A 25,678-nucleotide genomic window follows, 5' to 3' on the forward strand; every position below is an offset into this window, starting at 1 on the left:
TGTTTTGGTTGTGAACCCGGAAGCGCTGCCGCTGTCACTATGGGCGTGACGTGAATGGATGTATTAGACGTAGTGATTATTGTGTTACATTGAGTTAATTAATGGATTCGATTTAGTGAATTACATTTGAACTCTCCAAGGAAATAAGGTTCTGTCATACCGCCTCGCCTCGGTCGCCCCTTTACCGTCACTCCTCTGGTGATCCGGTGAGTCTCATGTTTTTGTTTTAGTTTCTGATCATAGAAACTGTTAAAGCTTCTACCCTAAAAGACACATTCTGACATCCATTTTAAATCGGGATAACGCAGAATACAGAGACTAGTGTTAAGGCTGACAGTTGGTTTCAGTTTCCTGCTAACTGACTTATGACCTGTTAGGGTTAGTACTGTTACTGTTTCTGGTTGATTCAGAAAAATAACTGGGCATCAAGAGGAGAATACTGCTATTATAATCTTATATATAAGAATGCTTTGTTCATTCGCCTTTTCATTTATATGACTATATGGTTTATTGGGATATAATAATATTTTTGTAGTTATTAAGCTTAATTACTGTGAACCCCACATTTTAACAGCTCATGTTTTCCACTTCCTCACAATATACTCAGTATCTGAATAATGTATTTCTCTTCTGTATACCCGTCCTCTGTGTTCTCAGGTAGGAGTGTTGCCATGGCGATGGAGGAGGGCGCTCTGAGCTGCCTGCTGCGCTCGCGTCCCGTCCTGGAGCAGGACATCAAGGCCACCTACCTGATGGACCACCTGGTCAGCGACGGGGTGCTCAGCGGGGACGAGGAGGAGCGCGTCAGGAGCAAGGTGGAGACACGTAGTAGGAGTCCCAACGATTACCTACCAGCTGGGCTGCTTCCACGTATCGTTTAGTCGACTATCATTGACCCTAACCCCGACCCTGACCCTGACCCTAACTCTGACACCAACCTTGATCCTTTCTCTGACCCTGACCCTAACCCTGACCCCCGACCCCGACCCTGACCCTAACCCTTACCCTGACCCCCGACCCCGACCCTGACCCTGACCCTAACCTTAACCCTAACTCCGACCCTGACCCTCACCCTGCCCCTAACCCTCACCCTAACCTTGACCCCCCCTCTGACCTCTGCCTCTGTGACCCCCCAGCCCACCAGGAGGGAGCAGGCGGCGGCCCTGCTGGAGCTGCTCCTGTTGAAGGACAACGAGGCGTACGTGTCGTTCTACAACGCCCTGGTGAGGGAGAGCTACGGAGACCTGGCCAACCTGCTGCACACCAGCCTGCCGCTGGGCTCCCCCGAGGCCCAGCGCAGCTTCACCGACGCGGGCACGCCCAGAGGTGGGGGGTTTAGGGTGTGTGTGTGTGTGTGTGTGTGTCTTGATTTGGACTCCTACACGTCCATTAGATATCTGTAATGTGTATCGAGGTTCCTGCAGGAGGTCTGATCCAGACCGGGTCTCTACAGGGTAAAGTGATGTTCTCCTTCCTGCACCCCCAGTCCAGGCGGTCCTGCGGGAGGGGGGCGTCCCCCAGAGGCCCGTGGTCTTCGTCCAGAGACCCCGGCTGGTGCAGCAGCTCCGCCAGCAGCTCCAAGGCCTCCTGAAGGAGCCCGGCTGGGTGGTGCTCCACGGCATGGCCGGCTCAGGGAAGTCCGTCCTTGCAGCGGAGGCGGTCCGTGACCACTCACTCCTTGAAGGTGATTGGCTGACGTGGGTGTCCCTGGTGCTTTGTGGGTTGTGTCGGGTCACTGTCCTGAGGGCCTACGAGGGCTCATCCCGGGTGTGACGGGGTGATGTCATTGAAAGACCATCGTTTTACTCTATTAGCTTTGGAGCCAAAGACAGTTCTAGATAAAGGAGGAGGACACTTCTGTGAAAGGGTTTTTTTTACCTCCCCTTGCCCCGTGTTCAACCCGTTCACCCTCACCCCCTCACCCCCTCTTCCTCTCCCTCCGCAGAGTGCTTCCCCAGTGGGGTCTACTGGCTGTCCATCGGCCAGCTGGACCGCTCTGACCTGCTGGCCCGCCTCCAGACCCTGTGCTTCCGCCTGGAGCAGAGCCAGGAGCTCCAAGGGCCCGGCCGGACCCCCGTCTCCCTGGAGGAGGCCAAGGAGCGCCTGCGCTTCCTGCTGCTGCGACGCTTCCCCAGGTGAGCACCGCCCAGCCCCTCCCTGACCCCCAGGTAAGCCCCGCCCCCAGCCGCCCAGATGAGCCCCGCCGACCAGCGGTTGTCTTGGCGACCACTGAGATACTTCCGGGTGCCTCAGCCAGGGACCTTCCCGAGCCAAACAGACTATTGGACCGAGAGACGTTATCAGAGCCTGTGTTTATACTGCCACGTCACGCTAACCTGTACAACAGGGGGCAGGGCAGTCTTTAACAACACCTGGCTTGTTTACTGCTGACCAATCAGCCGTAACTGGACCAGAGGCTCTGAGGAGAAGGGAGGACGAGGTCGCCATGGTCCTCTCGGTCAATGACTGGTTCCACTGGGACCCTGCTTTATTCATTTTATTATCTTACTGCCAAAGTCGACCTCGATGTGAAAACAGCTTTTAACACATTCAATGGGCGTGGCAAGTTCTGGCGGGAGCATCTGGTCACGCACCACATATCAGCTGACAGACACAGATAAGAGCTGGGAAACTAAGCAGAACAACACTTCATACTGAACTGGTAGCAATGCTTCCCTGTTTCTAAAATGGAAGCTGTTCACCTATTATTATGAGAAGTTAAAACTAATCGGTAGCAATATGATCGGGTTTGTAATAGTTGGAACTTGGGCATTAGGATATATACTGATATTTATATGATATATAAAGTATATGTATTTATATATAACTGTGATAACCATTTCATTTTACTATTCCCTTTTATGTGTGTGTGTGTGTGTGTGTGTGTGTGTGTGTGTGTGTGTGTGTGTGTGTGTGTGTGTGTGTGTGTGTGTGTGTGTGTGTGTGTGTGTGTGTGTGTGTGTGTGTGTCCTCCAGGTCTCTCCTGATCCTGGATGATATATGGGACAGCTCGGCTCTGAAGGCGTTTGACGTCCACAGCAGAGTCCTGATCACCACCAGAGACCGCAGCATCGCCGACGCCGTCAACGGTACGGCCATTTAGTGCCTTGTAGCGCCTTGTAGCGTCCTGTACCGTCATGTGATGCTGTACTGCTGCCACCCAGTCGCCCAGAGGTCAACATCATGACCTCTGAGGTCAACAACATGACCTCTGGGTGTGTTTCATGACCACTGAAGTCACCATTATGACCTCTGGGTGTGTTTCATGACCTCTGGGGACACCATTATGACCTCCGGGTGCGTTTCATGACCTCTGGGGTCACCATCATGACCTCTGGGTGTGTTTCATGACCTCTGGGGTCACCATCATGACCTCTGGTGTGTTCCTGGCAGGTGTCCGCCAGGAGGTGGAGGTGGAGAGTGGTCTGGATGAGGACAAGGCCCTGGAGATCCTAGCCATGTACGTCAACACCAAACCCCAGCAGCTGCCTGAGCAGGCCCGCAGCATTGTGCAGCTCTGCAAAGGTAGGAGGACACCTGACCACTATAGAAAACCACTAGGACCATTACAGACACCTGACTAGAGATGCACCGAAATGAAAATTTGTGGCCGAAACCAAAACCGAAAAATAATTAATCGCTTGGCCGAATACCGAAACCGAAACCGAAAATTACGGTTCCGTTTAAAGTTGTCAAAACACTATTTTTAAATATTGCTTAAATCTACTGCTTACAATAAATGTTTAGACATGTTTTTCAAGGAAAAATGTTTGTTTGAAATCTTCAAATGTTAATGTTTCATTAATGCCCTTCAATTCATTCTGGTTTTTTTTATATATACACATATACAAATATAATATATATATATATATATATATATATACACACACACACACACACACACACACACACACACAGTCCCCCCCGAGCGACCGGCGCAGTCCCCCCACGTCCCAGCGCTCTATTCAAGGTAACCTAACAGCTCCAAAAGGTGTCTTTAACGGGGGGGGGAGGGGGTTTAACGCGCGCATCACAGGCAGAGGAGTTCTTTGTATTTTAACGACGTCGACTCATTACGTCGGTGACTGTGAGCGGGAATAACCAATGACTCCCTACTATTAACTACCGCATGTAGACGTGTGCACGGACGCAGGCCCGCACCAGGCCTGATCTAATAACGCGTCGGGCTGATCCGATTTGCTGTTGGCCTGAACTCAGCACTGCAGTGTAAGCAAAAGGTCTGGAGGTCCCGCGGAAACACACCGCGGCGGCTGCTCCCTCTGCTGACAGGTTGAGCCAGCGCTCATTCACTAGCTTACGAACGTTAGATTAAACATTCCCGCGGTTCATGGCGAGGTAAACAAAACAACTCACAACCTATAAAAAGCTAGAGGGGGTGGCGTAATTGTTACATTTTACTATTTTGAGATCGTATAGGTGGCCTGTGCTCCTTGCTTGTGTAATCAGACAAGATTGTATAATTTTGCGTCACCACCACTTTCGGCCTCCTATTCGGCCACTCATTTGGCTTTCGGCCGAAAGCCGAATGTGTCTTTTTTTGCGTTTTCGGCCGAATTTTTTCGGTTGCCGAATTTTCGGTGCACCTCTACACCTGACCACTATAGAAAACCACTATGACCATCAGAGACACCTGACCACTATAGAAAACCACTATGACCATCAGAGACACCTGACCACTATAGATAACCACTTTGACCATTAGAGACACCTGACCACTATAGATAACACTATGTGGGGACCACCATGATCCATTAGAACCTAGAGGGCCAAACAGGTTGTCGTCACTATGATCCATTAGAACCTAGAGGGCCAGACAGGTTGTCGTCACTATGATCCATTAGAACCTAGAGGGACTGACAGGTTGTCGTCACTATGATCCATTAGCACCTAGAGCGACAGACAGGTTGTCGTCACTATGATCCATTAGAACCTAGAGGGACAGACAGTTTGTCGTCACTATGATCCATTAGAACCTAGAGGGCCAGACAGGTTGTCGTCACTATAATCCATTAGAACCTAGAGGGACAGACAGTTTGTCGTCACTATGATCCATTAGCACCTAGAGGGACAGACAGGTTGTCGTCACTATGATCCATTAGCACCTAGAGGGACTGACAGGTTGTCGTCACTATGATCCGTCCCCCAGGCTTCCCCCTGGTGGTGTCCCTGGTGGGCGCCCTGCTCCGGGACTTCCCCGACCGCTGGGCCTACTACCTCACGCTGCTGCGCCGCAAGCAGTTCCGCCGCATCCGCAAGTCGTCGTCGTACGACTACGACGCACTGGACCAGGCCATGGACGCCAGCTTCCAGGTGCTGCCCGAGGACCAGAGGGAGCTGTACCGCGACCTCACCGTCCTGGAGAAGGACACCAAGGTCCCCGCGCAGGTCTGACCTCTGACCTCTGGCCGTACCTCAGTTTCCACTTCGAAAATGTGAATCTGTACCTTTTGTTGTCGGAACCTGTTTGTTTATCTGTACCTGTCTATGCCTGTGTGTGTCTCTCTGTGTACATCTGTGTGTGTCTCTGTGTGTACACCTGTGTGTGTGTGTCTCCGTGTGTGTATACCTGTGTGTAAACCTGTATGTGTGACCAGGTGCTGGCGGTGATGTGGGACCTGGAGCCCGAGGAGGTGGAGGACATCCTGCAGGACTTTGTCAACAAGTCCCTGCTGTTCCGGGACTGCCACCAGCGGCCGTACCTCTACTACCTCCACGACCTGCAGCTGGACTTCCTGGCAGAGCAGAACCGCAACCAGATAGTGGTCAGGGTCTCACCTCCTCCTTAGAGCACAACCTAGCCCCACAGAGGTCAGGGTCAACCTCCCCTCCTCCTCAGAGCTGGGCCTTCTGTCACTGGTTTACAGTCTGGGGTTGGATCCCGATGTCGTCAGCCAACCCTGAGGCCCTTGAGCAACCGGGTCTGTCGCTGCTCCTCTACGTCACACCTCCCACAGAGTGACAGTGGAGGAGGGCGGCAGATAAATGACTAACTAGTGACTTACTAGTGGTAGTAGAAACCATTGATTCTGGATGTCAGCTTTGAGACACACAGGCCTTCTCCGTTCCGTTTGTTTGTCTGAACAGTGGGCATCCATACTGTGATCACTTGACGTTGACGTTGAAGGGGATTTAAACAATACTTATAAATACTGAATTATTAAACCTAGTTTAAGGATTGACCACCAATTTGAACGGTATGCTCTGATGGTTCTAGGTCTTGTTAGTATGTTTAGTTGTTATTGAGCACTGAATCCTGCTGTAGGTCCGGCCTGGTGTGGTGTAACATGTTATTTACGTTGCTCTCCAGGCTCTGCATGCTAAGGTGGTGCATCAGTACCAGAAGCACTACAGCCAGGGACCTCCGACCTCCGGGGACACAGAGTCCCTCTACTGGTTCAGGTTCCTCACCCACCACATGGCCCAGGCCAAACTGACCAAGGTAACGCGCACACACGCACGCACGCATGCACGCACGCTCTCTGTCAGACGTTTCTTTTCCTTCCTGCGTTTATAAATGTTTTTGTTCCTCTCCTTTCATCCCTCCTTCCTACCCTCAATTCCTTTCCTGGCTCCTTCCCTTCATCCCTTCTTCCTTCTGTCTCTCCTCCTTTCTCTCTCTCTCTCTCTTTGTTCTTCTATCCATCTTTCTATCCCCCCCCTCCCCCTCTCCTCCTGCTGCTCCAGGAGCTGTCCTCTCTGATGTTCTCTCTGGACTGGGTGATCACCAAGGCCCGGGTGGTAGGCCCCTCCCCCCTCATCAACGACTACGTGGACCACGGCGCCGTGCTGGACCGAGAGGTAACCACGGCAACACTGGAGCACTCTGTGACCTGATAGACCAGATAAAGCCTACAAGCAATTTGGCGACTTTGAACACTGTAAACCGCCCTCAGGCAAAGGGCGCAAAGGTGAAGGTTTACTGACTAATAGATAGTTAGATAATATATAGCAACTTAATTATCTTATAATGACATCTATTAGGCTGACTCATTTCGAGATATACATAAGAAAGAGAGAGAGAGAGAGAGAGAGAGAGAGAGAGAGAGAGAGAGAGAGAGAGAGAGAGAGAGAGAGAGAGAGAGAGAGAGAGAGAGAGAGAGAGAGAGAGAGAGAGAGAGAGAGAGAGAGAGAGAGAGAGAGAATACCCCCCCTCAGAACAGCATGGTGCAGGGGTCAGTTTCAGGAGTTCCTATGTATGTATATATATATTTATATCCATGTATACATATTATTCCCCTCCCCAGAACAGCGCGGTGCGGGGCCAGTTCCAGGAGTTCCTATGTATGTATGTATATATATATTTATATCCATGTATATATATTATTCCCCTCCCCAGAACAGCGCGGTGCGGGGCCAGTTCCAGGAGTTCCTGTCCCTGACGGGCCACCAGCTGGAGCAGCGGCCCTTCCCCGACGTGGTGCAGCTGGCCCTGGCCCAGCCCCAGGGCTCTGAGGTCCACCGCCAGGCCCTGCTGCAGGCGCGGGCCGCCGCCACCAGGGGGAGCCTCTACTTCGACTGGCAGTACGTAACGCACCCTTTAACAGAGAGTCGGACCGAGACAGATGTCTTCCTGTTTTGGAACAGGGAAAGGGTGGCAGACCGGAAAGGGTCTATGGGATGCAATGAACGAATGGAGATGTGAAGGTAGTATGATATCATGTGATAGTGTGTTGGGGAAAGTTCTTGATTTTTTTAAGATTTCAGATCTCTATGGCTACATAGTAATCAACATCCTGCTCACGTGACCGCACATCCTGTTTTGCCACACAGATCAGTATGCACATCTAGCCATATCGCAGTAGATGAATAAATGCGATTGACTTCTGTTCCAAAGCTTAAAGCTGTAGTATTTTATGTATGCTGTGCTGTATACATAAAATATTGTATATAAATAGTAGATATGTACAGTACCTTGAGTAACAGTAGCTCACATACTGCGCAGGGCGTCCTTGTTTAGTTGTGTCATGTGTGTTGTTGTTGTGTTGTGTTCATGTCTGTCGTTGTTGTGTTGTGTTCATGTGTGCGTCGTTGTCAACAGGAACCACAGCGGGGTAGACAGCGTGTCTCGCCTGGTGGTGCAGCCGAACCTGGGCCCAGTCTACTCGGCCTGCTTCTCCCACGACGGCTCCAAGATCGCCGCCTGTGGAGCCAGCAACATGCTCGGGGTGGGTGGGTGTGTGTGTGTGTCTGTGTGAGGTCTTGGGTGTTGTGTGTGTCCGTGTGTTGGTGTTGGGTATGTGTGTGTGTGTCTGTGTGAGGTCATGGGTGTTGTGTGTGTCCGTGTGTTGGGGTTGGGTATGTGTGTGTGTGTGTGTCTGTGTGAGGTCTTGGGTGTTGTGTCCATGTCTTGGTGTATAGGCGTGTCTGTTTGAGGTTATGGATGTGTGTGTTGTGTCCGTGTGTTGGTGCTGGGTAAGTGTGTGTGTCTGTTTGAGGTCTTGGGTGTTGTGTCCGTGTGTTGGTATATGTGCGTGTCTGTTTGAGGTAATGGATTTGTGTGTGTGTTATGTGTGTGTGTGTGTGTTGGGTGTGTGTGTGTATGTGTGAGGTCTTCATGTATGTTCGTGTTGTGTCCGTGTCTGTGTGTTGGGTATGTGTGTGTCTGTGTGAGGTCTGGATGCGTGTTGGTGTTTGTATTGGCCTGTGTGTGTGTTTTAAAGTGATGGACATTAAAGTCTCCCTGGTCAGGGTTAAGGTGTTCATTAAGCAGCAGACATGATGTCCTCTTAGATCCAGTCTTCCGTTTTTTTTCAGTCTCTTAATTTCCTCCTCCTTCTTCATGCTGATGGAGTGGGCGGAGTCTATGTTTCCTTCTGGTTTCATTGACCAATCACGTTCTCTCAGGGCGGGGCATCTGATTGAAACTACGGAGATCCGATTTGAGGAAGTACAAACTACCTAAAACAGCGTTTTGGGTACACATATGATCATAAATCATATGGTCCAAATACAGTATGACCGTATATGATATTTAAATGTGTATAATGTATATGAAATGATCATGACATTTGTGTGTGCTGGTGTGTGTGTGTGTGTGTGTGTGTGTGTGTGTGTGTGTGTGTGTGTGTGTGTGTGTGTGTGTGTGTGTGTGTGTGTGTGTGTGTGTGTGTGTGTGTGTGTGTGTGTGTGCGCGTGTGCGTCCAGGTGTTTAAGAGCACCTCTGGGGAGAAGCTCCTGGAGGTCACCGCCCACGACGACGAGGTGCTCTGCTGCGCCTTCTCCCCCGACGACCGTCTCCTAGCAACCTGCTCTGCCGACCGCAAGGTCAAGGTGAGCCGGGCAGGGAGGGACGGAGAGGAAACTAGTTAGTGGAGTTAAACTAGTGAATGAATTTTAACAAGTTAGTGGAGTTTAAACAAGTTAATGCTCACCACGTGGTTTATTATTTGATAATTTTTTTGTGGCTGCACTATTTAACCTTAAATCAATATTTTTACATTTCTGTAATGTTCAGTAATGTTGGTTTTATTGATTATCATTTAAAACTTTATTGCTGTGTGTGTGTCTTTGTGTGTGTGTGTGTGTGTGTGTGTGTGTGTGTGTGTGTGTGTGTGTGTGTGTGTGTGTGTGTGTGTGTGTGTGTGTGTGTGTGTGTGTGTGTGTGTGTGTGTGTGTGTGTGTGCGTGTGTGTAAGGTGTGGAACGCGGAGCGGGGCAGTCTACTCAGGAAGTTTGAGGAGGAGCACGAGGAGCAGATCAACCACTGTGTGTTCACCAACGGCCCGCGCTGCCTCCTGCTGGCCACCTGCTCCAATGACGGCTTCATGAACACCAAGGTACTCCTAGTACTACTGCTACTGACACAAAGGTACTCCTAGTACTACTGCTACTGACACAAAGGTACTCCTAGTACTACTGTTAATACACAAACACCACGGTACTTCCGAAAGTAATACTGCAACTGACACCACGGTACTTCTACTACTATTGTAATACACTAACACCGAGGTACTCATAGTACTACTGCTACTGACACCGTGACCACAGTACTACTAATACTAACACAAGGTACTCCTGAAAGTACTACTGCCACTGACACCAAGGTACTACTGCTACTAACACCAAGGTACCACAGGGAGTACTACTATTACTGACACTGAGGTACTCATAGTACGACTGCTGCTGACACCAAGGTACTACTAACGCTAATGTGATATGTCCTCCTGGGGGGTGATCAGTAACATTGTGATCCTGGTCCCTCTCAGCTGTGGAACCTGAACAAGCCGTCCTCCCAGAACACCATGTTCGGCCACCTGGAGCCCGTCACCCACTGCAGCTTCTCCCCCGACGACAAACACCTGGCCACCTGCTCCCGGGACGGCTCCCTGAAGGTAGGTGGAGGCAGGGTGGAGGCTCTCTGAAGGCAGGGTGGTGGCAGGGTGGAGGCTCTCTGAAGGCAGGGTGGAGGCAGGGTGGAGGCTCTCTGAAGGCAGGGTGGAGGCTCTCTAAAGGTAGGTGGAGGCAGGGTGCAGGCTCTCTGAAGGCAGGGTGGAGGCTCCCTGAAGGCAGGGGGGAGGCTCTCTGAAGGCAGGGGGGAGGCTCTCTGAAGGCAGGGTGGAGGCTCTCTGAAGGCAGGGGGGAGGCTCTCTGAAGGCAGGGGGGAGGCTCTCTGAAGGCAGGGGGGAGGCTCTCTGAAGGCAGGGGGGAGGCTCTCTGAAGGCAGGGTGGAGGCTCTCTGAAGGCAGGGTGGAGGCAGGGTGGAGGCTCTCTGAAGGCAGGGTGGAGGCTCTGTAGGTAGGGTTGAGGTTCTCTGAAGGAAGGTGGAGGCAGGGTGGAGGGAGGATGTAGGCTCCCTGAAGGTAGATTGGAGGCAGTGTGGAGGCTCAATGGGGGTAGGGTGGAGGCTCTCTGGAGACAGGCAGGGTGGAGGCTCTTGAATCGTACCTGCAGCCGCCTTCCCCTTGGTGTTGGCCTGCCTGACCCTCACCCGGACCCTCACCCGGACCCTCACCCTGACCCTGACACTGACCCTAACCTGTGACCCTGACCCTAACCCTGAGCCCTCTGTGTGCCCCCAGCTGTTCGGCGTGTCCTCGGCCAATGAGTGGAAGTCGTTCAGCGTGAAGGATCTGTTCCAGGAGGAGGAGGAGGGGGAGGAGGGCGAGGTCCACGTCAAGTGCAGCACCTGGTCGCCCGACGGAACGCGGGTCATCTGTGCTGCTAGGAACGCTGTCTTTGTGAGTACCTCACTACTGTGTGTGTGTGTGTGTGTGTGTGTGTGTGTGTATCTGCAGGTGTTCAGTGTGTGTGTTGTAACCATGACGACCTCTCTCTCTGCAGGTGTTCAGTGTGTGTGTTGTAACCATGACGACCTCTCTCTCTGCAGGTGTTCAGTGTGTGTGTTGTAGCCATGACGACCTCTCTCTCTCTCTGCAGGTGTTCAGTGTGTTTGTTGTAGCCATGACGACCTCTCTCTCTCTGCAGGTGTTCAGTGTGTGTGTTGTAACCATGACGACCTCTCTCTCTCTCTGCAGGTGTTCAGTGTGTGTGTTGTAACCATGACGACCTCTCTCTCTCTCTGCAGGTGTTCAGTGTGGAGAGCTCCGAGCTGCTGCTGGAGATCCGCAGCAGCCGGGGCAGCACGGTGCAGTACCTCCACGCCTGCCCCGTCAGCGGCCTGCTGGCCGTCGCCCTGTCCCACTACACCGTGGAGGTACACACATGCGCACACTCACACACACACACACACACACACACACGTGTCCCACTCCACCGTGGAGGTACACACATGCACACAGACACACACTGGGGTAAATCTTATTTGTCTCTCTGCCTCTCTCTTTTTGTTGGTGTGTGTGTGTGTGTGTGTGTGTGTGTGTGTGTGTGTGTGTGTGTGTGTGTGTGTGTGTGTGTGTGTGTGTGTGTGTGTGTGTGTGTGTGTGTGTGTGTGTGTGTGTGTGTGTGTGTGTGTGTGTGTGACCTCCAGCTGTGGGACCTGGTCTCCACTAAGAAGGTGGCGGACCTCTGCGGTCACCTGAGCTGGGTCCACGGCGTCCAGTTCTCCCCCGACGGGACCATGCTGCTGTCCTGCTCCGACGACCACACCGTCAGGGTCAGTCCTCCCCTGGTCCTCCCCTGGTCCTCCCCTGGTCCTCCCCTGGTCCTCCCCTGGTCCTCTGTGTTACTCTGGGGATGTCATGGGGATGTTATGGGGATGTTATGGGGATGTTATGGGGATTTTATGGTGGTGTTATGATGGTGTTATGATGTTATACTGATGTTATGGTGATGTTATAATGGTGTTATGGTGATGTTATACTGATGTTATGGTGATGTTATAATGATGTTATGGTGATGTTATAATGATGTTATGGTGATGTTATAATGATGTTATGGTGATGTTATAATGATGTTATGGTGATGTTATACTGATGTTATGGTGATGTTATAATGGTGTTATGGTGATGTTATAATGATGTTTTGGTGATGTTATGGTGATGTTATACTGATGTTATGGTGATGTTATAATGATGTTATACTGATGTTATACTGATGTTATACTGATGTTATGGTGATGTTATAATGGTGTTATGGTGATGTTATACTGATGTTATGGTGATGTTATAATGATGTTATGGTGATGTTATAATGATGTTATGGTGATGTTATAATGATGTTATGGTGATGTTATGGTGGCATTATTCTAGCTGTGGGAGACCAGTAGGGTCCAGACATCCTCCGCCGTGAGACTGAAGAGAGACACCAGTGCGCTCTTCACCGGAGACCGCGTCACCGTGGTCGCCGCCGACAACTGCAACCGACTGCAGGTGAGACAACAGGGTCAGCCACGTGACCCCTGACCCCTGACCCCTGACCCTACCCGCCCCTCAATGACCTGGGTCGGAAAACCCTGCACAGCGTTCTGTATCAATGTCTCTGATCAATGACCGTTTGGGCATAACTCTAACGGTAATCATTGACCGTGTGTGTGTGTGTGTGTGTGTGTGTGTGTGTGTGTGTGTGTGTGTGTGTGTGTGTGTGTGTGTGTGTGTGTGTGTGTGTGTGTGTGTGTGTGTGTGTGTGTGTGTGTGTAGGTGCGTGAGGGCCGGACAGGGGAGGTGATGTTCCAGTCGGAAGAGCAGCCCTCCAGGATCCGCTGCACATGTCTGAACAGCGAGCCCAGCATGGCCGCCCTGGGGAGGGAGGACGGAACCCTCCAGGTACTCACTCACTCACTCACTCACTCACTCGCACTACTCTCCTCCTCTCCTCTCCTTCTCCCCTCGTCTCCTCGTGTCCTCTCCTCTCCTTCTCTCCTCGTCTCCTCTCTCCTAACCCTTTAGCACAGAGAGGAATCCCTCCCCCATGAAGTGAGGGAGGAAGGATTGCAGAATCAGTGAGAATAGGAAGATGGAAGAAAAAACTAAGAACTGAAATTTCGTTAATGATTAACGAGTTGCGCATTAATCCTATAAAAGCTTTCCTTCTAATGACACCTCCCTATAGCGTAGAGGAGGTTTTAATAGGCTTTGCTGCCATACTATCGGTGGGTATCCAAGGCGTACTGTCATCCAAGATGAGGCAGCAGGAGGTAGAGCGGTGACCTGTTGCCTGAAGGCGTAAGACGGTGTAAGATGTGGATCATCATATGGACCGGAGGGAGGCCCATCTGCTGGCCATGCTGCTCTGTGCTGGTATTCCTCAGAGAGCCACCAGGGGCACCAAGTTGTGATAGGCTACATGAGCTGAGTTTTATTTTGAAAATTGACCGGATGCTCTGGAGCATTTCTCTGGGCTGGTGTTCCTCAGTGAGCCACCAGGGGGAGGCAAACGCCTTTCTCTGGGCTGGTGTTCCTCAGTGAGCCACCAGGGGGAGCCCAAGGCATTTTCTCTAGGCTGCTGTTCCTCAGTAAGCCATGAGGGGGAGCCCAAGGCCTTTTCTCTGTGCTGCTGTTCCTCCACCAGGGGGAGCCCTTGGCCTTTCCTCCAGCAGGTTGTGTGACTGACTGCAGCAGCAGGTTTCATCCTGTCCCTCCCTGCTGGTTCCTCTGCAGCTGAACCATTAGTGAGAGCTGAGGCTCAACTCCAGTATGCTGGTATATCTGGCCTGTGTGTGTGTGCGTGCGTGTGTGTGCGTGCTGAGCCGGCGGCAGTCAGACTGGTCCTGAGGACCGTGAGGCTGCAGCAGCTGCTGGTCTGGGCCCAGGGAGCGAGGGTGGTGCCGGGGTTGGAGGGCAGGGCGGAGGGCAGGGTGAACCCCGGTTCTCCGTCCCCGGGGGTACCCCACTGGTACCCCACTGGTTCTTGATGGGGTTTCCCAGACCTCTTGAAACCTGACCGACCTCAGGTACTTTTGGCCCGGGACCCCCCCCCAGATGTTCTGTGTAGTAAAACCAGCAATGCCTTCTCCTTGTCAAAGAGCCCTTCGTTAAAACCTCTTCAACCAGGATGCTAATGGAGGCCTGGAACTGTTTCATATACATATTCTTTCAACTGAGGTTGAAGAATATGTATTTTTAATGTCCATTACATCGTTTTTGTGCATTAGGGAGGAGGAAGTGAATGCAGACAGGAAGGAAACATGAATGACGAAGTCTGTTTAGAATCCGTCTGTGTGGCCAAACTTATACCCCAAACGGACGTGTTGGTCGGCTCCATTAAGTATTAATGGTGTTTTGCCCTTTCAATCATTGAACATTCATTATTGATCACATTCCTAACCAATGATCACAGGCCGTACCCCGCAGTCACGTTGATGAAGAGGAATAGATTGGGCCTAATGTGAATATTAATAAGCAGAAGGGTAATCCGTATCAGGATTGGCTGCTTATTGGCTGCTTGTCATGTGAGCCTCTTGGCTGCATGAGGCAGCTGGTATCTGAGGATCACTGGGGAGAGGCCCAGTGTCATGAAGATGTTGGGAAACACAGAGCACAAACCCTCTGCTAACCATAACCACACCATGCTAACCCTCTGCTAACCATAACCACACAACGCTAACCCTCTGCTAACTATAACCACACAACGCTAACCCTCTGCTAACCATAACCACACAACGCTAACCCTCTGCTAACCATAACCACACAACGCTAACCCTCTGCTAACCACACAACGCTAACCCTCTGCTAACCATAACCACACCATGCTAACCCTCTGCTAACCATAACCACACCATGCTAACCCTCTGCTAACCATAACCACACCATGCTAAACCTCTGCTAACCATAACCACACAACGCTAACCCTCTGCTAACCATAACCACACAACGCTAACCATAACCACACCATGCTAACCCTCTGCTAACCATAACCACACAACGCTAACCCTCTGCTAACCATAACCACACAACGCTAACCCTCTGCTAACCACACAACGCTAACCCTCTGCTAACCATAACCACAACATGCTAACCCTCTGCTAACCACACCATGCTAACACTCTGATAACCATAACCACACCATGCTAACCCTGTGCTAACCATAACCACACCATTAACCCTCTGCTAACCACACCGCGCTAACCCTCTGCTAACCATAACCACACCACGCTAACCCTGTGCCCCCCCCTAGGTGCTGGCGGTCCCCTCGGGGGCCAGCCTGGCCCAGCTGAAGGGCCACACCCGGACGGTGCTCCACTGCTGCTTCAGCCGGGACGGACACACCCTGGTCTCCTCCTCCGAGGACTGCACCTTAAGGGTGGGTAACCACCTGACCTGAGTCCTGCCCTACCTACTGCACACTCTGTCTCTCTCTGTCTTTGTCTCTCTCTCTCTCTCTCTCTCTCTCTCTCTCTCTCTCTCTCTCTCTCTCTCTGTCTGTCTGTCTGTCTGTCTGTCTGTCTGTCTGTCTGTCTGTCTGTCTGTCTGTCTGTCTGTCTGTCTGTCTGTCTGTCTGTCTGTCTGTCTGTCTGTCTGTCTGTCTGTCTGTCTGTGTCTTTCTCTCTGTCTCTGTGTCTCTCCCTCTGTGTCTTTGTCTCTGTCTCTGTGTCTCTCCCTCTGTGTCTTTGTCTCTGTCTCTTTCTCTCTCTCTCTGTCTCTGTGTCTCTCCCTCTGTCTCTGTGTCTCTCCCTCTGTCTCTGTGTCTCTCCCTCTGTCTCTCTCTCTCACACTCTGTATCTCTCTCACTCTGTCTATCTCTGTCTCTGTCTCTCGGTCACACTCTGTCTCTGTCTCTGTCTATCTCTGTCTCTGTCTCTCGGTCACACTCTGTCTCTGTCTCCGTCTTTCTCTCTCTCTCCCTCTCTCCCTCTCTCTCTGTCTCGGTCTCTCTCGGGCTCTCTCTCGGCCTATGTCTCAGTCTGTCTCATGTCTCTCTGTATCACTCTTTTTTCTCTCTCCTTCTGTCTCACTTTCTATCTCACTCTGACTCTGTATCTATATCTGCATCACACACACACACACACACACACACACACACACACACACACACACACACACACACACACCACACACACACACACACACACACACACACACACACACACACACACACACATTGCGGGTTTGCAGATACGCACTGTCCCCTTTCCTCATGACTGACACATGGAGGACGTAGAGATCTTTCCTGAAGAGCAGCCCAACCTTCTGGGGGGTTTCCTGGTCATTTGCTGAGATGTTGGTGGATAATGTGTTCTGATTCTGTCTCACCGCTGCCTGTATCTGAATGCTCCCCTCACCTTCCATGTGTAATACACTGTCTGCAGAGGACAGGCGAGGGAGCCACTAATCCACAATCAATTATGAGGTTTAGAAGCACACTAAGCAGGGATTAAATACAGAACACCAAATAAGGTATTCAAAGGTAATGATAAAGTCAGAATTATGAGATTAATGTGAATTGTGTGTGTGTGTGTGTGTGTGTGTGTGTGTGTGTGTGTGTGTGTGTGTGTGTGTGTGTGTGTGTGTGTGTGTGTGTGTGTGTGTGTGTGTGTGTGTGTGTGTGTGTGTGTGTGTGTCAGGTGTGGAGGTGGAGGACAGGTGAGTGCCAGGTGCTGCAGGGCCACAGGGAGCAGGTGAGGTGCTTCACGCTGCTCTGCAGCCCTGAGGAACAGCTGCTGTCCTGGTCCTACGACGGGACCCTCAAGGTAAACACTCACTCATTCAATCACTGAAGTGAACACACTCACTCACTCACCCACTCACTCACTCACTCACTCACTCACTCATACTCACTAGGGCCTAAAGTATTTTGTGTGTGTGGGGCTCCGTATTGGCCTGTATCTGAATTCAGTCCAAGTAACTTTGGACAAAGTCATGTGCTATAAAGAGATCTCTCTCTCTCTCTCTCTCTCTCTCTCTCTCTCTCTCTCTCTCTCTCTCTCTCTCTCTCTCTCTCTCTCTCTCTCTCTCTCTCTCTCTCTCTCTCTCTCTCTCTCTCTCTCTCTCTCTCTCTCTCCTCTCCCTCTCTCCCCCCCAGCTGTGGGAGGTGTGCAGTGGTGCTCTCCTCCAGGACGTGGAGGCCCACCGTCAGGCCATCCTGTCCTGTCAGGTCTCTGCTGACGGACGGCTGGCGGCCACCACCTCGGCAGACCGCACCGCTAAGGTACCACGCACACAAACCGATTGCATACGCACATGCACACAAAGTGACACACAAACTGAACACACACACTAGCCTGCCCCCTAGCCTCTCTGCTAGCCTGCCCCCTAGCCACTCTGCTAGCCTGCCCCCTAGCCTCTCTGCTAGCCTTTCCCCTAGCCACTCTGCTAGCCTGCCCCCTAGCCTTTCTGCTAGGCTGCCCCCTAGCAAGTCTGCTAGCCTTCCACCTAGCCTGTCTGCTAACCTGCCCCATAGCCTGTCTGCTAGCCTGCCCCCTAGCCTCTCTGCTAGCCTGCCCCCTAGCCTTTCTGCTAGCCTTCCCCCTAGCCTGTCTGCTAGCCTTCCCCCTAGCCTGTCTGCTAGCCTTCCCCCTAGCGTGTCTGCTAGGCTTGCCATGCAGCAGCTGTGTGTGGGCCTGGCTGGCTGACACTCTCTCTAGCCAGCTTGGTACAGTATTAGCTCAGCAGGCTCAGGGATACACTGCTGAGTTTGACTTTGCTCTTCTTGTCAATGACTCCGCAATGAATAATTCATGAATTTCTCACATTTCCTCTCACAAATCCACCTACAAATATTGATATTGACCTTCCCCTTCCAAGCTGCTTTGAAATGTACATATTTCCATTCAGAAACTATGAATATATTTTCAAACCCCCCCAACAAAACTCTCTCTCTCTCAGTCTGTCTCTCTGTCTCTCTCTCTTTCTGTCTCTCTCTCTCTCTTCCTCTCTATCTCTATCTCCATCTCCATCTCCATCTCTCTCCTCTCTCTCTAACTCTCTCCGCCTCTCTCTGCAGTCTCTCTCCCTTCAGATGAATGGGGCTTTGTGCGTACGTTCCCAGAATCTGCTGCCAGAAGAGGGCTCTCATTATCAGCCCAGTTATTTTCAATCAGCGTTGGAGAGAAAGGGATGAAAGAAGGGAATAAATAGAGAGGGATGGGGGATGAGCAGGCAAACACAGAGGATGAATGAGGAAGAGGACAGAGAAACGGTGGTAGAGAAGGGGCCAGGCAGATTTTGTAGAAAGAGAGAGACGGAGAGAGAGACAAATCGTGTTGACAGTCATGTCATTATGAGTCAGCAGCAGCCGTAAACTCTGATGAGGTTATCATCAGGTAATGTCCTCATAAGACCTCTGATAAGGTTATCATCAGGTATTGTCCTCATAAGATCTCTGATAAGATTTTCAACAGGTAATGTCTTCATAAGACCGCTGATAAGGTTATCATCAGGAGAATGTCCTCATAAAACCGAGAGGTTATAATTATTTTCATTTAATCTTCATTCAGCATCACACTCCTTGTTGGCAGTACTGTGACCACAGGCTCAGTAATGGATCCTGTGTGTTTTCTTATCCCTTCCTGCTTTGAGGGTTAAGATCCATATGGAGTTTATTCCTCTTTCCCCGTGGACATTTTTGTAGCAACAGCCTTTAATTTGCATATGCAAAGTCTGCATATGCAAATTGCTACTCTATACTATACATGCGCTACACTGTAGTGTACATCACTTCTTCTTCTTCTGCACCCATCTTCTGTCACTTCTTCAGACCTCCGTCGACTGATATTTTAGTGATGATGTGTGTTTGCTAGGGCTGGATGTGCGATATTAGATAATAACAAGCAAAAAACGGTTCTCATTTTCCATAACTAATCTACAAGAGAAGTCTGTCTGATAATTTAGTATTGCAGAAAGACAGAACATCGCTGTCCGATGTTTTTCCAATATGGTGCAGCTCTGATCTCTCTGGATCTCTACCCGCCCGGCGGAGTCCCCTCGCACCTTAAGGTGCGAGGGGACTCTGTACCGTCTGAACCCCTCGTCTGTCTAAAGCCCCCTCCCTCTGCCCGTCTGTCCCTCTCTCTGTGGAGCTGTGAGAGCTTGCGGTGTGTCCAGCTGCTGTCTTCTGTACCATCTTGTTTGTCTAAAGCCCCCTCCCTCTGTCCCTCTCTCCACTGACCCTCTGTCCCTCTCTCCACTGACCCTCTGTCCCTCTGTCCCTCCCTCCACTGACCCTCTGTCCCTCTCTCCACTGACCCTCTGTCCTTCTGTCCCTCTGTCCACTGACCCTCTGTCCCTCTGTCCACTGACCCTCTGTCCCTCTGTCTGCAGCTGTGGAGCTGTGAGAGCTGGCTCTGTGTCCGTCTGCTGCAGGGACATAAGGACTGCATCCGCTCCTGTCGCTTCTCGTGGGACAGCCAGCGCCTGGCAACGGGGGACGACAACGGGGAGATACGGGTGAGTACAGGGGTGGGGGAGGGGTAGGGTGAGTGCAGGGGGAGGGAGAGAGGAAGGAAGCTTCAGTACACCTACGTCTAGCCCAGTCCCTTAAGGTGTGCAGTGTGAGGATTTGGCTGACTGTCTAATTTAGTCATCCGCACATTTCATCAGACAGGGGGCAGCATGTTACCAGAGAGACGGGGGGGGGGGCTACTGTCAGAAACAAGGGAGGCAGAGCCCCCCAAAAGAACTTCCTGCTCATCCTTCCCCTCCCCTCCCCCCACTAGCTTATGGTTTATATCATAGTGAATCGGGACGATGGCGTCCTCAGGTCATCTCCTCAGAGTCGTCTCATCTTGCTTCTCGTTGTTCCGCTCCTGTATCTACACCTTTCTGGGGTGAGGGGGGAGGGGCTCAAACCCAGTGGGAGGGGCCTCTCAGCTGGGGGCGGGGTCTCCATCATCTGGGACAGGCAGAAATCCACTGGCTCGGATGACAGCTCGACGGCTCTGACAGCCCGCCTCTGTTTCCATGGAGACCAGCGTGAGTCAGTCAGCGACGGCACGCCTGGGGTTTTAAATATAGCGCGCGCGTGCGTGGGACGGCGCCGGGCGTGTCAGCGATGACGTGTGCAGGGTGGTCTGGTCGCTCTGTGGGGGGCCTGGAGCGCTGGGGGGGAGGGGAGGGGGCTCCTATTGGCCCTCCTATTGGCCCTCCTATTGGCCCTTATCTGTTGACTTCATGATGACATCACAGTCGTAGCGTGAGGCAAAGCTAAGTAACCACTGGATGCACCAATGTCCTCACTGTCATCTGCTGTGTTGTTGAGGGCCAGAAATAAAGTATTGTCTGATGAAGGGCTGGATATGAGACCACGGTTCCTCTGATGAACGGTGACCAGGCTCTGTTGTTACAGCTGTGGAGTGGAGGGGATTGAACCCAGAACCTTCTCTGTGTTACATCTGTGGAGTGTGGGGGATTGAACCCAGAACCTTCTCTGTGTTACAGCTGTGGAGTGTGGGGGATTGAACCCAGAACCTTCTCTGTGTTACAGCTGTAGAGTGTGGGGGATTGAACCCAGAACCTTCTCTGTGTGACAGCTGTCGAGTGTGGGGAGATTGAACCCAGAACCTTCTCTGTGTGACAGCTGTCGAGTGTGGGGGGATTGAACCCAGAACCTTCTCTGTGTGACAGCTGTCGAGTGTGGGGGGATTGAACCCAGAACCTTCTCTGGGTTACAGCTGTGGAGTGTGGGGGATTTAACCCAGAACCTTCTCTGTGTTACAGCTGTGGAACGTGGGGGATTGAACCCAGAACCTTCTCTGTGTGACAGCTGTCGAGTGTGGGGGGATTGAACCCAGAACCGTCTCTGTGTTACAGCTGTGGAGTGTGGGGGATTGAACCCAGAACCTTCTCTGTGTTACAGCTGTGGAACGTGGGGGATTGAACCCAGAACCTTCTCTGTGTGACAGCTGTCGAGTGTGGGGGGATTGAACCCAGAACCTTCTCTGTGTTACAGCTGTGGAACGTGGGGGATTGAACCCAGAACCTTCTCTGTGTGACAGCTGTCGAGTGTGGAGAGATTGAACCCAGAACCTTCTCTGTGTGACAGCTGTCGAGTGTGGGGGGATTGAACCCAGAACCTTCTCTGTGTTACAGCTGTGGAACGTGGCGGACGGCTCCCTGGCGAGGGTCTGCTCCCGGGAGGGTAAGGACCCCATGGACTCTCTGCACGGAGGCTGGGCCAGCGACCTCCACTTCTCCCCCGACGACAGCCTGCTGGTCTCCGTGGGGGGCTACATCAAGGTCAGACCAGGGGGCGCACACACGCATGGGAAACACACACACAACACGCACAACGCGTGGCTCTGTATGGGATTGGTTCAGTGGCTCTTTAGGAGGAGGCACGTCTCGCTCTCTGGGGTAGGACCTTCTGAAGCTGTCCCAACAGTGGAGGGGTTGCTGGGTGTAATCCTACTTAAATGGTGAATGACATTAAAAGTAGCAAGCTATTGTCTGGGGAAATTAACGTGTGTGTGTGTGTGTGTGTGTGTGTGTGTGTGTGTGTGTGTGTGTGTGTGTGTGTGTGTGTGTGTGTGTGTGTGTGTGTGTGTGTGTGTGTGTGTGTGTGTGTGTGTGTGTGTGTGTGTGTGTGTGTGTCATCGTCTGACCGCAGTTAATCTTTGGTCACACTGCGTGTGTGATATTGTTCAGAGTCTCTCCACAACTCCCCCAGGTCTCTACCACACACAGCGTCTCACACACACACACACACAGACAGACAGACAGACAAACATTCTGTCCTGGTGTTAGAATCCATGAGTAGGCAGCATGTGTGAAAAAGCTCGTCCCAAATTAGGAACACACACACACACACACACACACACACACACACACACACACACACACACACACACACACACACACACACACACACACACACACACACACACACACACACACACACACACACACACACCTCCCTCCCACAGTACTTCACACCTTGCAGTTTTTGTATTGCCGGAGAAACAAAGGAGGGAAGACTCATAATAGTCTGAGTTCAGCCTCCTCTGCTAGAGCTGAACCTCCTCTTCCTCTGCTGTTGTTAGAGCTGAACCTCGTCTTCCTCTGATTTTGTTAGAGCTGAACCTCGTCTTCCTCTGCAGTTGTTAGAGCTGAACCTCGTCGTCCTCTGCAGTTGTTAGAGATGACCCTCGTCTGCCTCTGTGCAGAGAGGAGGAGCTGAAGGGAGAGGCGTCATAGGCATAGGCATACCTGGTTCATAGGTCATGTCCCTGTGTGGCCCCTCCCACCTGTGATGGCTCCCGAGGGTTGATCGCTTCCGGGCCGCTAGTAGTCTTGTCCTCATCCCCGCTTCTCCTCCTGTCAGTGCCGATCCAGCTGTCAATCACAGACAGGGCGTGGCTTAACTTGAATCCAGATGTATTCAAGCCACGCCTTGAATACTTCTGGAGTGACTCTCGGATGCAGATAGTCTGTCAGAAGAAGTCCTTGGTAAACAGAGTTATTAGAAACCCGAGAGATTCTGGGGATGTGTGACCCAAGAGATTCTGGCCTGTGATGATGCTGAGATGAGGGGTGCCTCACCTCAGAGCTCCCAAAGGGTTCCCAACCGGTAGTTCTGCCTCTGCTTACATTAAGAGCTACTGCAATGCAGATAGGCAACCTTATATCTGGCAGAGGATTTTGGTATAGTATCATAGTTTTGTGGTATAGTATCATAGTATTATGGTAAAGCATCATAGTTTTGTGGTATAGTATCATAGTATTTTGGTAAAGTATCAGAGTTCTGTGGTATAGTATCATAGTATTTTGGTAAAGTATCATAGTATTGTGGTATAGTATCATAGTATTGTGGTATAGTATCATAGTATTGTGGTATAGTATCATAGTATTGTGGTATAGTATCATAGTATTGTGGTATAGCATCATAGTATGGTGGTATAGTGTTATAGTACAGTATCATAGTATTGTGGTATAGTATCATAGTATTGTGGTATAGTATCATAGTATTGTGGTATAGTATCATAGTATTGTGGTATAGCATCATAGTATGGTGGTATAGTGTTATAGTACAGTATCATAGTATTGTGGTAATGTATCATAGTATGGTGGTATTGTGTTATAGTATTGTGGTATAGTATCATAGTATGGTGGTACAGTATCATAGTATTGTGGTATAGTATCATAGTATTGTGGTATAGCATCATAGTATGGTGGTATAGTGTCATAGTACAGTATCATAGTATTGTGGTAATGTATCATAGTATGGTGGTATTGTGTTATAGTATTGTGGTATAGTATCATAGTATGATGGTATAGTATCATAGTATCGTGGTATAGTATCATAGTATGGTGGTACAGTATCATAGTATGGTGGTATAGTGTTATAGTATTGTGGTATAGTATCATAGTATGGTGGTGTAGTGTTTTATAGTACTTTGTATTTGGTATCTGATGTGGGGTCCCTCTGGGCCCGCTGTCGGGGGCCCTGGTGAGAGGAATTCTAGGAAAGTGTTAAGATGGAAAGCTCTCCCCTGCCTCCCCCACTGTCAGACATCACTTACACACACGCACACGCACACGCGCACGCACACATGAACATGCACACACTAACACAATCTTCCTTATCTCACCTTTTCACACATCCCTACCTCCTCTGTCTGTCTGTCTGCCTGTCTCTCTCTCTCTGTCTGTCTGTCTGTCTCTGTTGAGCTCTCTCTCTCAGTGGACCGCCTCATTCCTCTTATGAATGTTATCTCTCTATTTTCACCCTCCGGTTCTTTATTTCCTGTTCCTGTTGTCTCTGAACTCCCTGCTCTGAACCTTCTCTCAACTCTCCAGGGGGGAGGGCAGCATCTAACACACACACACACACACACACACACACACACACACACACACACACACACACACACACACACACACACACACACACACACACTCTCTAAGCCTGCTGTCTGCTGTCCTGCTGATCTCCTCCGTCCCCCCTCCCCTCTGGCCCGTCTGCCTGCTCCTGAGCGCAGAACAGGAGCCTCTCTCCGCCCAGGACAGCCTCTGTGTTTCACAGCTCTTTATGTGTGAGGAAGATGAATCGGTTCTGCCCCGCCCGTCTAAACCCGTCCCCAGGGGCCCCCCTGTGGGTCCCGTTGTGTCCCTCCACGCCGCTGAGTAAGAAGACAGGCCCCTGGTGTCCAGCCTTCCTCCGTTCTCTACTCTCTTACGAACCAGTGGCAGACTGGTTCTCCTCACTCCAGTACCAAGAGCGTTTGCTTGTAGTTAAAGAAAACTCCATCGAGGGCAGAATCACACCAACAACACATCCAGGTGAAAACACCTGGCTGCTGTTCTTAGTGTTGCCTCAGTCACCTTCAGCAGCGTCAGACTCGACGTCCTCTGGAAGGTCAGAGGTCACACGCCTGGGCCGCGGACCCCTGGTGAGGTCTGGGCAGCGTTAGAGTTTAAGAGGAAAGCACCTTGACTCACTCCATAACCTTTGTGTCTCTCTCTCTCTGTCTCTCTCTCCCCTGGACCAGTGGTGGGACGTGGGGCGGGGCGAGGCCCTTCAGACCTTCTACCCCCGCGGCGCCAACCTGAAGCGGATCCACGTGTCGCCCGACTTCTCCACCTTCGTCACCGTCGACAACATCGGGATACTCTACGTCCTCCAGCGGGTGGTGGGAACTCTCCCTGAACACCACCCGTGCACCCTAGTACCTTACAATACTAGTACTTAAGGATCAGTAATGGGATTAAGTAAACTGTAAATACTGAATAAGTACAGTGCCGTACACAAAGTACTTGAGCGAAGTACTACCAGATTTTCCTTTATCCAATTGTGCTTTAAGTAGTTGAGTGCCCACCAGCAAACCCTCTAAAATGAGGACTTTACCCCCGATGGTGGACTGGGGGGAGGAGCCTTTCCCCCTGATGGGGAGGAGCCTTTACACCCGATTGGGGAGGAGCCTTTACACCCGATGGGGGAGGAGCCTTTACACCCGATGGGGGAGGAGCCTCTCTGAGTGTATTATATTGATATTTTTTTAAGTTGCATGATTCCTTGATTTTGTTATTTGAGATACCAAAGGGTTGATCTGAATCTAAGAGCGATGGAATCGTTGGATGGATGTGATTCCTGCGGCCTTGTGATCCACGTCAGGGTTCTGGGAGGTAGAGTGGTCTTTGAAATCCAAGCCCAGTGTTGTGAACACGCTGACGTGTGTCGTGCTGTCGTATCCACTGGTCGTTCTGCTCCAGTCTGCTGGGATGTTTCTAGTTAACTTATGAATTTCACTGTGACGTTGACCATGTGCCAGGGTCTAAAAGCTGGAGGTTTAGGTAAGGGTTAGGGTTAGGGTGGTGGATTAGGTTTTCATGTAGCAGCTTCTCAGGTGAATCCTGTATATGTGACTAATGCAGCGAAGCCTTAAGACGCAA

The 25,678-nt window shown here is 51.1% G+C and overlaps 2 protein-coding genes across 3 annotated transcripts in view; one reads left to right on the forward strand and one right to left on the reverse strand.

The window, feature by feature from the left end:
- Positions 1 to 24,997, forward strand: apaf1 (apoptotic peptidase activating factor 1). Of its 2 annotated transcripts, XM_060037929.1 has the most exons (27): positions 2 to 206; positions 658 to 815; positions 1,137 to 1,326; positions 1,487 to 1,684; positions 1,946 to 2,135; positions 2,977 to 3,089; positions 3,394 to 3,525; positions 5,168 to 5,406; positions 5,616 to 5,783; positions 6,329 to 6,460; positions 6,706 to 6,819; positions 7,358 to 7,542; positions 8,060 to 8,186; positions 9,166 to 9,291; positions 9,656 to 9,796; positions 10,226 to 10,351; positions 11,039 to 11,197; positions 11,545 to 11,673; positions 11,947 to 12,072; positions 12,668 to 12,787; positions 13,055 to 13,180; positions 15,531 to 15,656; positions 16,918 to 17,043; positions 17,376 to 17,501; positions 19,613 to 19,738; positions 21,380 to 21,526; positions 24,778 to 24,997. In XM_060037929.1, exons 2-27 carry the CDS (start codon positions 672 to 674, stop codon positions 24,976 to 24,978), a joined length of 3,837 nt encoding a protein of 1,278 aa, XP_059893912.1. In that variant the 5' UTR covers positions 2 to 206; positions 658 to 671; the 3' UTR covers positions 24,979 to 24,997. The 2 variants fall into 2 exon arrangements, with proteins under 2 accessions (XP_059893913.1, XP_059893912.1); XM_060037930.1 differs by lacking the exons at positions 21,380 to 21,526; positions 24,778 to 24,997 and adding an exon at positions 21,008 to 21,043 and having other exon boundaries at positions 1 to 206.
- Positions 1 to 25,678, reverse strand: part of cd36 (CD36 molecule (thrombospondin receptor)) — an 86,699-nt gene that overhangs the window by 32,784 nt on the left and 28,237 nt on the right. The window lies entirely within an intron of this gene.

Source organism: Gadus macrocephalus, chromosome 19 (assembly GCF_031168955.1).
Source record: "Gadus macrocephalus chromosome 19, ASM3116895v1".
NCBI lineage: Eukaryota > Metazoa > Chordata > Actinopteri > Gadiformes > Gadidae > Gadus > Gadus macrocephalus.